A 13,556-nucleotide genomic window follows, 5' to 3' on the forward strand; every position below is an offset into this window, starting at 1 on the left:
AAAAATGCTGCAATCGTGGCTCCAAACAGGAACTATTAGGAAGAGAAATGAGAAGCATTGTCCACCAAACTAGCTCTGGTTCTTGAACCGGTCCTGTACAGGATTCAACAACAATCAATAATAATAAATAATCTTATCAGGAATTAAGCTGCCTCCTGTGTGAACTGTCTGTAGTTGAATAGGTAAGGTATAATGTTTTTATGTTATGTATTGTAAAGTTTTAGTCATCAGTGTCAGTGCTAAAGCGAAATACAAATAGGAATCCATTTTAATAACATAATTTAAAAGCAAGTCTGGCCATTTTTAAAAAAAATAGAGGAGTGTAGTTTTATCGCTCCATCTGTCTGAGTTTTCAGGATCCGAAAGCTTCCAAAGGCGTTGAAGGAGTGGCAGGCCTTCAGAGACCTGAAGAAAACCATTGATGACTTCACTGAGACCTGCCCCCTGCTCTACATGATGGCCAACAAGGTAGAAAGACCTGTCTGTCTGTCTGTCTGTCTGTCTGACGTAATCGTAGTCTTTTTCATCACAGTTAAGTGACAGAATTTTACTGTACAAGAATCTGTTTGCTGTATCCTTTAGGCTATGCTGCCTCGACACTGGACTCGCCTCAGTGAGATGACCGGTCACAGTTTCCAGGTGGAATCAGAGAGTTTCTCCCTCAGGAACATCATGGAGGCGCCGCTGCTCAAATACAAAGAAGACATTGAGGTAATTTGTTTTCTGAATCCTGTCACAACTGTCAAATTAAAGCTAATACAACAGGGAGTATCCATCATAACTAAACTAAACAAACTCTCTTTAAAGGTCCAGTGGTAGTTGCAGATCACAACTCCCTTGTTTCATTCTCCCTTTCCAAGCAGAAACTACGGTCACTGTGAAACACACAAATAAACACAAATGCTCCTATCTAGAGCCATTGTTTGTTCATTCTGGGCTACTGTAGAAACATGGTGGGTCAACATGGCGGAAGAGAACCCCGCTACCTCTGTAGATAAAAACGTTGTCTTATTGTCAGGTGATTATACACTAAAGTAAACATACCTATGAATATTATATTACATTTCTGACAATAGATCTTCCTCAGTGTTACACACTGGACCTTTTTTAAGAAGCTACTCTTTGTCCATTGGCTTGCCTGAAGAGATTAGATCGATTACCATAAAAAGTCAAGAATACCTTGACCCTGAAAAACATGTAATAATACAGAAAAAGTTGAATAATTGAATAGGTTTACAATAACTGCCAAAAGTCAGAGACGGTTGTGAGAACTTGTGAAAAAACATGCAATTAACCATAAAAAAGAAAATAAATAAATAAGAATCCTGAAAAATGGGAATAACCCTGAAACATTTGGAATAGTTGTTGATGAGATGAGATGAGATGAGATGATCCTTTAATAACTGAAAAAAAACTATAATCCTGTAATGTTGATAAACACCCTGATAGGTCAGAGGTTTATTTTTGGAAGCCAGTTATTATTAAAAGTTGGAATAAACCCTAAAAGTCCAGAAGAATGAGTTCTCAGATTAAACCATTGTAAAATACTTTCTCTCTCTAAAAACGACAGCTGATTCTGTCTTCCCGTGTGTCAGGATGTTTGCATAAGCGCGGTCAAGGAGCGCGACATAGAAGCCAAGCTAAAGGACGTGGTGGCCGAGTGGAGCGGCCAGACGCTCGGCTTCGCCACCTTCAGGACCAGAGGAGAACTGCTGCTGAGAGGAGCTGACACGGCCGAGAAAATCTCCATGATGGAGGACAGTCTGATGGTGCTGACATCGCTGCTGAGCAACAGGTGGGAGACGAGGGCCGAGGAAAGAGGGAATGACTTGGAGGGAAAGAAAAGGGAGATCTGGTTGACAAAATAAAGCAGGTAATAGTGAAATGGATAGAAGAATGAAAGGAAAGAGTGTGGAAATGCCAGGAGACGAGAGCCAAGGGAAGGAAGAAAGGAAGGAAAAGACCATTTCAAATTTCAAAACATTAAAAAGAACGTGAAAACCTTTGCACACTAGGGATGTGATGAATATCAGCACAAAAATGTGAAATGCTCTCAAAATCAAAACTATTCATACTGACAGCAATGCACAATAAAGGTCCGGTGTGTAGGGTTTAGTGGCATCTAGTCCTCACGACTGCATAAGGTGCGAAAAATGCAAACGAATGGTTCCTCTTGCAGGTACAATGCTCCATTCAAGCCATCCATTCAGCTGTGGGTCCAGAAACTCTCCAACACTTCTGAGATCATCGAGAAGTGGTTGTCAGTTCAAAACCTGTGGATCTACCTGGAGGCAGTGTTCGTGGGCGGAGACATTGCCAAGCAGCTGCCTCAGGTCACCTGATCATCCTATATGTGTAACATTTTCTCTCACATCGGATACGATTCAAAGTTTGTCTTTAACTCGTCCAGGAGGCCAAACGTTTCCAGAACATCGACAAGTCGTGGCAGAGGATCATGCAGCGAGCTCACGAGCTTCCCAACGTGGTGCAGTGCTGTGTGGGAGACGAGACACTCAGCCAGGTGCTGCCCACGTGCCTCTGAGCAACTTTCACAATACCATTTATCTGTGCCTGAAAGACAGTTTATCAGGATTCATTCTTGATTCTTCTTTCTGCATCCTCCTCAGCTGCTCCCTCACCTTCTGGAGCAGTTGGAGCTCTGTCAGAAGTCACTGTCCGGGTACCTGGAGAAAAAGCGCTTGGTGTTTCCTCGTTTCTTCTTTGTGTCTGACCCCGCCCTGCTAGAGATTCTGGGCCAAGCTTCAGACTCGCACACTATACAGGTAACACGCAGGTCGTAGTGATACACATAACCTGTTCAGTTTTTATTATCTGCTTTTCTTTCCTGTATTGTTGTTGTTTGTTTGAGAGATATTTAAATCCAAATTGTCTCTGTCTCTCAGGCTCATTTGCTCAGTCTGTTTGACAACGTTAACAGAGTCGTTTTCAATGAGAAAATCTACGACCAGATCGCCAGTTTTCAGTCTCAAGAAGGAGAAACTGTGGAGCTGAGCCAACCTGTCCTGGCACAGGTACACTCGAAAGCTAGTATCAATTTCCTCTCCATTGACATTTACATTAATGATCTTACCCATAAACCCTAACCTCATGGCCAAAATCCACCGATCTAGACCATGCTCGTGATTCCACCAGAGGCTCCGCGGAGAATACACAGCTGGTCTATTTTTGGTCTTTAAGTACTTTTTTAAATATATCGTAAAGAAACACAACTTGAGCACAGGATAGCAAGTCCATCACTCCCAAAACCCCCTACAATAAACAAAATAATAGCGTCTGCTGTTTCCTACAACTTTATTAAACTTTATTAAATCACATACCTGCTTAGAAACTGTTCTGTCACACTGCTTTGGGATTTTTTTCCACTAAAAGAGTTTTGACTCATGATAGCTGCAGCTTTAGCTATAAGACTTGTCTCTTCTAGGGGAATGTGGAGGCATGGTTAGGACAGCTGCTAGCAGGGGTGAGGCAAACCCTCCATGCTATCATTCGTCAGGCCTACTTGGCCATCAGCGACCCGGGTCTGAAGCTGCTGGAGTTCCAGTCTGCGTTTCCAGCTCAGGTTGGCCTGTTGGGAATCCAGATGATCTGGACCAAAGATGCAGAAGATGCACTCGTGCTAAGCAAGTCAGACAAGAAGGTGCTTTTATTTTGAAAACAGGAGCAGAGTGGAAACTCTTTCATCATAACGCAGATCTCCTCCCCTCACTGCCCCTTCTCTGATTGGCTTATAGATCATGCAGACGACCAATCAGAAGTTCCTAGACCTCCTCAATGAGCTAATCGACATGACAACCAGGGAGCTGAGCAGAAATGAGAGGACCAAGTATGAGACTCTCATCACCATCCACGTCCACCAGAGAGACATCTTCGATGAGCTTGTGAGTGGACGTAGGGGCCGACAAATTATATATGGTTTGAAACTGATCAAAGCAGAATTCTTTATTATGTTTTCTCCATCAGGTGCATCTAAACGTGCGATCCGCTTCGGACTTTGAGTGGCAAAAACAGTCAAGGTTTTACTTCTTGGAGGACACTGACAGATGTGTCATCCAAATCACAGATGTGGAGTTCAGCTACTGCAACGAATACCTGGGCTGTACAGACAGACTGGTCATCACCCCACTAACAGACAGGTACACAGACACCTGACAAACCCAAACCCACTGACTGCTGGGTGGTATGATAACATTTGTTGGTCAGAACCAAATATGTTAATACCATTTTGAAAATCTTTCCAGGTGTTACATAACTCTGTCCCAGGCTCTGGGGATGAGTATGGGTGGAGCTCCAGCTGGTCCAGCAGGAACGGGTAACACAGTACTCACTGTACTGGTCTCTAGTGACAACTGAAATATTCTTATATTGATTTGTTACTCTAATTCTGTGTGTTTCCAGGTAAGACAGAGACCACTAAAGACATGGGTCGCTGCCTGGGGAAATACGTGGTTGTTTTCAACTGTTCGGACCAGATGGACTACAGAGGACTTGGACGCATCTACAAAGGTGTGTGAATGTGTGTGTGATTACCCTAGTGCAGTAAAAATGGCAGTTACTGGAAACCTTCTTCTGTATTTAGTACCTGCTGATGGATTCACCTCAAACAGTCATATTTGAGTTATACAGTAATATACAGTAGAAGAGGTGTTCACTGGTCTAGAAGGTTGTGACCAATCCAAAAAGGACCTGTGACATTCTTACCAAACCCTGGGATGGACCTGCACATTCAAAACAGTTCAGAATTGGAGAGGACCAGAGGTTGGACCCCAGCCCAAAACAACTTAGCCCCGAAACTAATTGACTGCCTAAATATTTAGCCTGTGTTTATTACACACGTAACCCTGACACAGAAACGAACACAGACTGGGACCAGTCCACTTCAGGTTGGTCCACTGGTCTCTGGTGTTTGAGGGGACAGATCTTCCTAAAGACCTCTTGCTCCAAGAAAAGTGTCATGGACAAACTTATGACCTACTTGTTACATGGACATGCACAAGACCTGATACTGTCTCATGGTATTGGGTCATGAACAAATTTGAGTGCCCAAATATGTTCATGTTGACCTTTGATGATGGCAACTGCAGTCTGTCCTGAGTGATCATCAACTTTTAAAGTTCAAAGACCAAAATCCACCTTATCAGATACCTACCTCTCTCAATACTAATCCAAAGAATGCTGGGATATAGCCAGTGTAGCAAAGTGCCATCAGTTTATTGTTGTGTGTCTCTGCAGGTCTGGCCCAGTCTGGAGCCTGGGGCTGCTTTGATGAGTTTAACCGCATCGAGCTACCCGTCCTCTCCGTTGCTGCCCAACAAATCTACATCGTTCTGCAGTGTAAAAAGAACAAGAAGAAACAGTTTGTCTTCACCGACGGAGACATAGTTGACATGGACCCTGAGTTTGGCATCTTCCTCACCATGGTAAGTGAGCTCTGACCTAATGAATGATCCTGCATGAGGGGCTTGTGCTTTAGAGTTTTTTTTGCTATTGTTCATTCACAGAAAAATGACTGTTCATGGTGAAATGGCTCATGTGCTGACAATCAATTTCTGAGCTTCAGAAATATCCAATAAAATCAAAACTAGAACACACCAGAGCAAACAGTCTGAGGGTTCAAAGACTGAACTATTTCCCATCCAGAGTTGGGATAGGGATGTCTTAGAACCAGTCAGAGTTCCAGAAACCAAACTACTGCAGAACCAGAGTTGGAGAGCTGATCCACCTCCAAACCAACCACAAGGTTCCAGACTTTACCAGTAACTTCTCTGTCCACCAGAACCCCGGTTACGCCGGTCGTCAGGAGCTGCCTGAGAATCTGAAGATTCAGTTTCGCACAGTAGCCATGATGGTCCCGGACCGAGCCATCATCATGAGGGTCAAACTGGCCAGTGCAGGTTTCCGTGACAACCAGGTCCTCAGCAGGAAGTTCTACACCCTCTACAAACTGTGTGAGGAGCAGCTCTCTAAACAGGTCTGAAGACTATAATGATATTGATACTGCTTTCAAATTTTTTTTCTTTAAAATGTCATTTTTAAATCTTCTCCTGCTAATGTTCATTCAAGCTCTATATTGTAGTTAAATATATATAAATATATATATATATATATATATATATATACATATATATATATATAAAAAACTTCCCTCTCACCCTCTTGGGGTGGTATCTGTGTGTCATCCTCAAGCTCGGGTCCTCTACCAGAGGCCTGGGAGTTTGAGGGTTCTGCGCAGTATCTTAGCTGTTCCTAGGACTGCGCTCTTCTGGACTGAGGCTTCTGATGTTGTTCCTGGGATCTGTTGGAGCCACTCCCCCAGTTTGGGAGTCACTGCCCTGAGTGCTCCTACTACCACAGGGATCACGCTCGCCTTGACCTTCCACATCTGCTCCAGCTCTTTCAACCCTTGGTACTTTTCAACGTTTTCGTGTTCCTTCTTTCTGATGTTGGCTGGTATGGCCACATCTATCACCACCGCTTTCTTCCGCTCCTTGTCTACCACCACTATGTCCGGTTGGTTGGCCAGGACCTGTTTGTCAGTCTGGAAGCTGAAGTCCCACAGCACCTTGGCCCTGTTGTTCTCAGCCACCTTCTGTGGTGCGGCCCATTGGGATTTGGGTTCTTCTGTTCCATACTGGGTACAGATGTTCCTGTACACTATTCCAGCCACTTGGTTGTGTCTCTCCATGTACGCTGAACCGGCTAGCATCTTACACCCTGCTACTATGTGTCTCAGAGGCATCTTTGCATAGTCTGCACCTTGGGTCAGATCTACTCTTGTAGATCTTGGCCTCTATGGCTCTTGTACCTAGGGCCTGTTCTTGTGCTGCCATGATCAGTGCCTCTGTGCTGTCTCTGAGTCCAGCCTTTTCCAGCCATTGGTAGGTCTTCTCGATATCAGCCACTTCTTCAATTTGGCGGTGGTCCATGCCATGTAGGGGCTTGTCCCTCCAGGTTGTCTGCTCCTCTTCCTCTGCACTCTTATCGGGTTTCTGTTGCCTGAGACATTCACTTAGCAGTTCATCCTTTGTGGCCATTTTTCTGATGTACTCTTGGATTTTTGATGTTTCATCCTGGATAGTGGCCTTGATGCTCACTAGTCCTCGGCCTCCCTCTTTCCGCTTAGCGTACAGTCTCAGGGTGCTGGATTTGGGGTGAAACCCTCCGTGCATGGTGAGGAGCTTTCTTGTCTTGATATCTGTGACTTCTATCTCCTCCTTTGGCCAGCTTATGATCCCAGCAGGGTATCTGATGACTGGTAGTGCATACATGTTGATGGCTTGGATCTTGTTCCTGCCATTCAGCTGACTTTTCAGGACCTGGCTTACTCTCTGGAGGTATTTGGTTGTGGTTGACTTCCTTGTGACTTCCTCATGGTTAGCATTAGCCTGTGGGAAACCAAGGTACTTGTAGCTGTCTTGGATATCACCTATGTTGCCCTCTGGAAGGTCAACCCCTTCAGTTCTGATCATCTTGCCTCTCTTTGAGACCATCCGGCCGCACTCCAATCCGAATGACATCCCTATGTCGTTGCTGTAGATCCTGGTGGTGTGGATCAGCGAGTTGATTTCTCGCTCATTCCTGCAGCTTGATGTCATCCATGTAGAGCAGGTGGCTAATTGTTGCTCCACTTCGGAATTGGTACCCGTAACCACTCTTTGTGATGATCTGACTGAGGGGGTTCAGGCCTATGCAGAACAGCAGTGGTGATAGCGCATCTCCTTGGTATATGCCGCATTTGATGTTGACTTGGGCAATTGGCTTTGAGTCGGCTTCTAGGGTTGTCTTCCACATTCCCATCGAGTTCTGGATGAAGGCCCTTAGGTTCCTGTTGATCTTATACAGTTCCAGACATTCCAGTATCCACGAGTGGGGCATTGAGTCGTAAGCTTTCTTGTAGTCGATCCAGGTGGTACACAAGTTGGTCTTCCTGCTCTTACAGTCTTGGGCGACTGCTCTATCGACCAGTAGCTGGTGCTTGGCTCCTCTGGTGTTGCTACCAATTCCCTTCTGAGCCCCGCTCATGTATTAAGCTACGTGCTTACTCATCTTAGCCGCGATGATGCCTGATAGGGCCTTCCATGTTGTGGAGAGACAGATTATTGGCCGGTAGTTGGATGGGATGGGTCCCTTCTTAGGGTCCTTCAGGATTTGGACCGTCCTCTCCTGGGTTAGCCACTCTGGGTGGGACCCATCCCTTTGCAACTGGTTCATCTGTGCTGCTAGGCGTTCATGGAGTGCTGTTAGCTTCTTCAGCCAGTAGGCATGGATCATATCGGGGCCTGGTGCTGTCCAGCTCTTCATCTTTGACACTCTTTCTTGGATGTCTGCCATTGAGATGGTTACTGGTTCTTGTTCTGGGAGGTTGCTGTGGTCTGCTCTTAGGTCCACTAGCCATTTGGCATCTGGCTTGTGTGATGCCTCTTTTTCCCATATGGCCTTCCAGTATTCTTCCACCTCAGCTCTTGGTGGGTCTGGCCTGTTGTTATTTCCTCCCTGCCACTGAGAGTACACCTTGGCTGGTTCAGTGGAGAACAGCTTGTTTATTCTCCTGGCCTCTGCCTCCTTGGTGTATCTCTTCAACCGGGTGGCCAGTGCTGTTAGTCTCTGTTTGGCAGTTTCGAGTGCTTCAGGTATGGAGAACTTGGTGTATTTCCTGGGTGCCCCTTTATTCACCATGTTGCCCTTCTGTAGCTCTGCTAGCTGGCTAACTTCTCTCCGTGTTGCCCTTATCTTGGCCTCTAATCTAATTCTCCATGGTGGATGCTGCCTGTTATGGTTTGAGCCCATCTTGTATCCAAGCATTTCTAGGATTCCTGTTGCTGTACTGTGTATCAGCTTTGAGATATAATAAGCTGAGATATATATATATATATATATATATATGTGTGTGTGTGTGTGTGTGTGTGTGTTTCCTTGTCTCCTCTCCTTTTGGGTGTGATTTTGCTGTTTTACTTACAAACAAACTCAATCAAAATCATAGTTTTTGTCTCTAAATATTCAGCTTGCAAAAAGTATTTATTTTTATATTAGACTTTATGATATGTTTTTACACCAGGTCCATTATGATTTTGGTCTGAGGAACATTTTGTCGGTTTTGAGGACACTGGGAGCCGTGAAGCGATCCAACCCATCAGAACCAGAGAAGACTGTGGTGATGAGGGTCCTGAGGGACATGAATCTCTCCAAACTGGTTTGTTTGTTTTGTACTGGCATACACTATGGAGAGATGGGGCAATATATATATATAACTACAATGCAGGCAGGTGACAAATTTAAAAGGAAAAACCAAGCTAAAGCAACAGCTTCAATGCACCTCGGCACTGACTTTTTAAGTCTCTGGAACTCTACTGGAAGGATGAACGCAAAAATTCTTCCAAAAGATATTCCCTCATTTGGTGCTGTGATGTTGGTGGTTGGTGTCAACAACACGTCAGTCCAAAATCTCCCATAGGTGTTTGCCAACTTGTTGACCATATGACTTTTCTACATCAAGCATCTACAGTCGTCTGCACTTATTTATCCAGGTTTTTCCTTTTTAATTTGTCAACGAAACATGCTGGGACATTTACATTAGTGTATTAAAGATTTCCATCTTACACGAACAACTGAACTGATGCTTTATACATTTCATAACAGTAACATGGATTCTGTATCTCTTTAGGTTGATGAGGACGAGCCTCTCTTCATGAGTCTGATCAATGATCTGTTCCCCGGTATTGGTAGGTTTCTGTCTCTCACTACATAACCCACTGAAACACTAACACGGTCATCAAATGTAATCCAGAACATCCTTCTGTTGATTCAAACAAAGTGTAGAGTTTCTACAGTAATCAGAGCGGTTTTGGCAAGGTAATATGTTAGACTACGTTCAACCACGGAGTGACTGCTATGGTCTTTATCTGTCAGTAGTGAAGTACAAGGCTAAATAAACTTAATACTGAATATGTCTTAAAGACTAGTTTTATTTAACTCATCCTCTTTGTCTGTTTGTAGTTCTGGATAAAGCCGGGTATCCAGACTTGGAGTCCTCAATCTTCAGTCAGGCTCAGCAGGCTGGTCTTATCCCTCATCCCCCCTGGATCCTCAAACTGGTTCAGCTCTATGAGACGCAGCGAGTCCGACATGGTACAGATCATTACAGTTAGCAAGCAATCAAATGTCCAAAAGCCAGCTAAAAGTACAATATCTAAATATATTCGACATGCTTTGCAGTAATATTAGCTTTGACTGTGGACTTTGTGTCTCTCGTTAAACGTCCTCAGTATAGAAGTTAGTGCAGCTGTCATGTGCTCATGCAGGTATGATGACATTGGGTCCTAGCGGTGCGGGGAAGACGGCCTGCATTCACACACTGATGAAGGCCATGTCAGAGTGCGGCTCCCCCCACCGGGAGATGAGGATGAACCCCAAAGCGATCACCGCATCGCAGATGTTTGGAACACTGGACGTCACCACCAACGACTGGACTGACGGTGTCTTTTCGACTCTGTGGAGGAAGACTCTGAAAGCCAAGAAGGTTGGTGCATGCACAGATGAATGAATGAACAAATGTAGAGAAATGTAAACCAAAGAAAAACCAAACCAAAGAGGCCAACCATTCATAGAGCTTTACTCACCCTTTTCTGAACATTGGAACAGTTCCATGTACCATGACAACTAAAACCTGTAACTACCCCCTAAATGCTAGCTCCCTGTCTTCCAGTAAATTATAAAAATTGTAGAAAGGTCGGGGTGATAAGTGATCAGCCAATAGCAAAATTCAATTGGAATAGCCGGGTTTCAAACAGTGGAGGGCGGTCACTGTTCACTTTTATAGCACAATATGTAGAATTCAAATATGTTTCAAGAATCAATAAACAACACTACTAAAAGATACTCTTATACAGAAGTTTTATAGCTAAAAAAAGTGGTTTGGGAGTTTAGTTACTCTTTAGGGGTGTATACTTTTACAGTTAAACTCCTTGTCTTTGCAGAATTATAGGGTCAAATTTCACCAGATGCAGATCAAAACATTTTTAAAAAATCTTTCCAAGTTGCTCTAACTCAGAACACAGACTTGCAAAATTGTTTTCTTCTTTAAAAATGTATTTTTATTAAAGGTTTATGACTTAATCTGTGTGTGTGTGTGTGTGTGTGTGTGTGTGTGTGTGTGTGTGTCAGGGGGAATATATCTGGATCGTGCTGGATGGTCCCGTGGATGCCATCTGGATTGAGAACCTGAACTCAGTTCTGGACGACAACAAAACCCTGACGCTGGCGAACGGAGACCGAATCCCCATGGCTCCCTGCTGCAAGGTGAAATCACAGCAACCACCTGTCTGTCTGTCTTGTTTCATATTTCACTTGAATATTTCACAGTCCAGTGTTGTGAGGACTTTAACTTAATCCAACAGCACTGTCATACGGATCTAAACTGAATCCGGGTCCTTTGTGTCCTGCCTCCAGATTGTCTTTGAGCCCCACAACATCGACAACGCCTCCCCAGCCACGGTATCCAGGAACGGGATGGTGTTCATGAGCTCCTCGGTGCTCGGCTGGAGTCCCATCCTGCAGGCCTGGTTACAGAAGCTACCTGAGCAGCAGGTCGACGCCCTGAAGCTCTGCTTCGACTGCTGCTACCAGGTGAGGACGACAGTCCGTCCAGGCAGCCATTGATTTCTTTTAATTTCTATTTTCTTTTTATTTGTTTAACAAAAGGAAAAATATACATACACATATATAAATTCCAATAAATACTGTTAATAAACGTATAATTATTTAAACATGTCTGCATTTCCCTCGATACTTGACACCCGGTCCAATAATTTCCCCCCCACTGTTCTCTGTCCTCTCCCACCATCTCAAAATTATACACCTCAAATTTAAGTCACTGCGACCCCCTCAAAAGGTTATTAAAACATGTTTTCCTTTTAAAGTGCCAATTAATAAATTGGTCTCTGTCAAATGAGTCGCCAGTATAAACAATTCACAGCTTATTCGATTGAATCATTAGCTTTAGCTCTTGTACTTTTACGTTGGCGCTGTTAGGGACTGTTTTTATAAATGTGAAATGTGTGAATTTTTCTGTTTCTCCTACAGGACTTGTTGGACTTTGTGTCCACTGCTGTGTCTCCTAAGATGCAAGTGCTGGAGTGTATGTACATCAGACAGACTATTGACCTGCTGCAGGTACGACACAGTTGTCTTTGTTGCTCTGACCGTCTTTAGAAAAGGACTCGGTAAACATACTGACATTTCCTAATTCCTCCTCTTTAATACTTGTCCGGATGTGTCCTAGTTCACAGGTCTTTGTGTATATTTTTCATAATTTGTGCGATCAGGGTTTGCTCCCGGCGACGGAGGAGAAGCTGGGTTGTCATGGTGACGTGGGTCGACTGTTTGTGTTTGCGGTGATGTGGTCTCTCGGAGCAGTGCTAGAGCTGGACGACCGAGCCAAGATGGAGGCCTTCCTAAAGGTGTGTGTGAGAATGTGATTGTTTGATTTTATATATTTGTTTACACAGTTTAAATACCGGAAGAGGCCATATTTAACTCATGGTGGGTTGATTTTGATTCATTATGAACTTGATACTGCATTCAGCCACCAGATGGAGATGGAGAGGTTTTGGTCTCACTTTTGGAGAGTTGTCATGTTAGCCATGTTTATTTCAGTCAGCCAACTCACGTTTGGAATGTTTATTAAGCAGTACAGCATATTTAGATTTTGGCGTCTAGGCTCCGACCTCATCACTCCCCGCAGATATGTTTACATATTGGGGAGTGATGCGCAAATACCTTGGCCCACACCTTGGCCCAGCGGAATACACTATCTAGTGAACTGCTATGTGTGGGTTTTGCTGTGTGCCCATTCCCTATGAGCACCTCAAGCCATGAGGGAATATACTACTTAGCAAAGTATTATGCGGGAACATTACCCATATAGCAAAGATATAGATACTCTAAACCCAGCAACCACCTGATATGCAAATATATAATTAATCAATTCAATTTGTATAGCACCAATTCATAACACAAGTTATCTCAGGACACTTTCAAATAGAGAAGGTCTAGACCGAACTCCTTATAACATTATAACATTATAACATTACAACATTTACAGAGACCCAATAGTACCACTATGAGCAATCACTTGGCGAAGGGGCAAGGAAAAACTGCCTTTTAAGAGGCAGAAACCTAGGACAGACCCTTCGGCTCTAGATGGGTGGTCGCCTGCCTCGAACAGTTGGGGTGTCAGCAGATAAATATTTTAAGTGCAGTAAGGGGAGCAGGAGCTCATGGGTTTTCCATGGTCAAAATCCGTTTTTGTGGAGCCTGACATTAGCCTTGGTAGATTGGTTGATGCGGGCAGATGGACAGCTGCAGTTGTAGCTGTGCCAATCTTAGATAGTGAAGGGATAGTGCTCGCGTTAGGCCACAGCTCAGCAGATATCACACAGCTTAAGCAGAACCGGGATCTCGCCATGGGTTGCAACCAACGACAATGAACAAGGGAGCCAACCGATGGGTTGGAGCGATGATGCAGGGATTTCATCATAGAA

At 44.2% G+C, this 13,556-nt stretch overlaps 1 protein-coding gene across 3 annotated transcripts in view; it reads left to right on the top strand.

The window, feature by feature from the left end:
• The window catches only part of dnah5l (dynein, axonemal, heavy chain 5 like), a 60,981-nt gene that overhangs the window by 22,262 nt on the left and 25,163 nt on the right, over positions 1–13,556 (top strand). For all 3 annotated transcript variants that reach the window (XM_051385707.1, XM_051385708.1, XM_051385709.1), the window contains 22 exons: positions 357–468; positions 583–711; positions 1,596–1,795; positions 2,180–2,333; positions 2,411–2,521; positions 2,628–2,783; positions 2,904–3,032; positions 3,443–3,658; positions 3,753–3,899; positions 3,982–4,154; positions 4,260–4,330; positions 4,417–4,524; positions 5,251–5,438; positions 5,795–5,989; positions 9,074–9,208; positions 9,680–9,737; positions 10,012–10,143; positions 10,317–10,534; positions 11,179–11,313; positions 11,464–11,640; positions 12,097–12,186; positions 12,339–12,473. In XM_051385707.1, the coding sequence (XP_051241667.1) occupies positions 357–468; positions 583–711; positions 1,596–1,795; positions 2,180–2,333; positions 2,411–2,521; positions 2,628–2,783; positions 2,904–3,032; positions 3,443–3,658; positions 3,753–3,899; positions 3,982–4,154; positions 4,260–4,330; positions 4,417–4,524; positions 5,251–5,438; positions 5,795–5,989; positions 9,074–9,208; positions 9,680–9,737; positions 10,012–10,143; positions 10,317–10,534; positions 11,179–11,313; positions 11,464–11,640; positions 12,097–12,186; positions 12,339–12,473 (3,169 nt within the window). The remainder of the gene's footprint in view (positions 1–356; positions 469–582; positions 712–1,595; positions 1,796–2,179; positions 2,334–2,410; positions 2,522–2,627; positions 2,784–2,903; positions 3,033–3,442; positions 3,659–3,752; positions 3,900–3,981; positions 4,155–4,259; positions 4,331–4,416; positions 4,525–5,250; positions 5,439–5,794; positions 5,990–9,073; positions 9,209–9,679; positions 9,738–10,011; positions 10,144–10,316; positions 10,535–11,178; positions 11,314–11,463; positions 11,641–12,096; positions 12,187–12,338; positions 12,474–13,556) is intronic.

This window comes from Dicentrarchus labrax, unplaced genomic scaffold, assembly GCF_905237075.1.
Source record: "Dicentrarchus labrax unplaced genomic scaffold, dlabrax2021, whole genome shotgun sequence".
Classification (NCBI taxonomy): Eukaryota; Metazoa; Chordata; class Actinopteri; family Moronidae; genus Dicentrarchus; species Dicentrarchus labrax.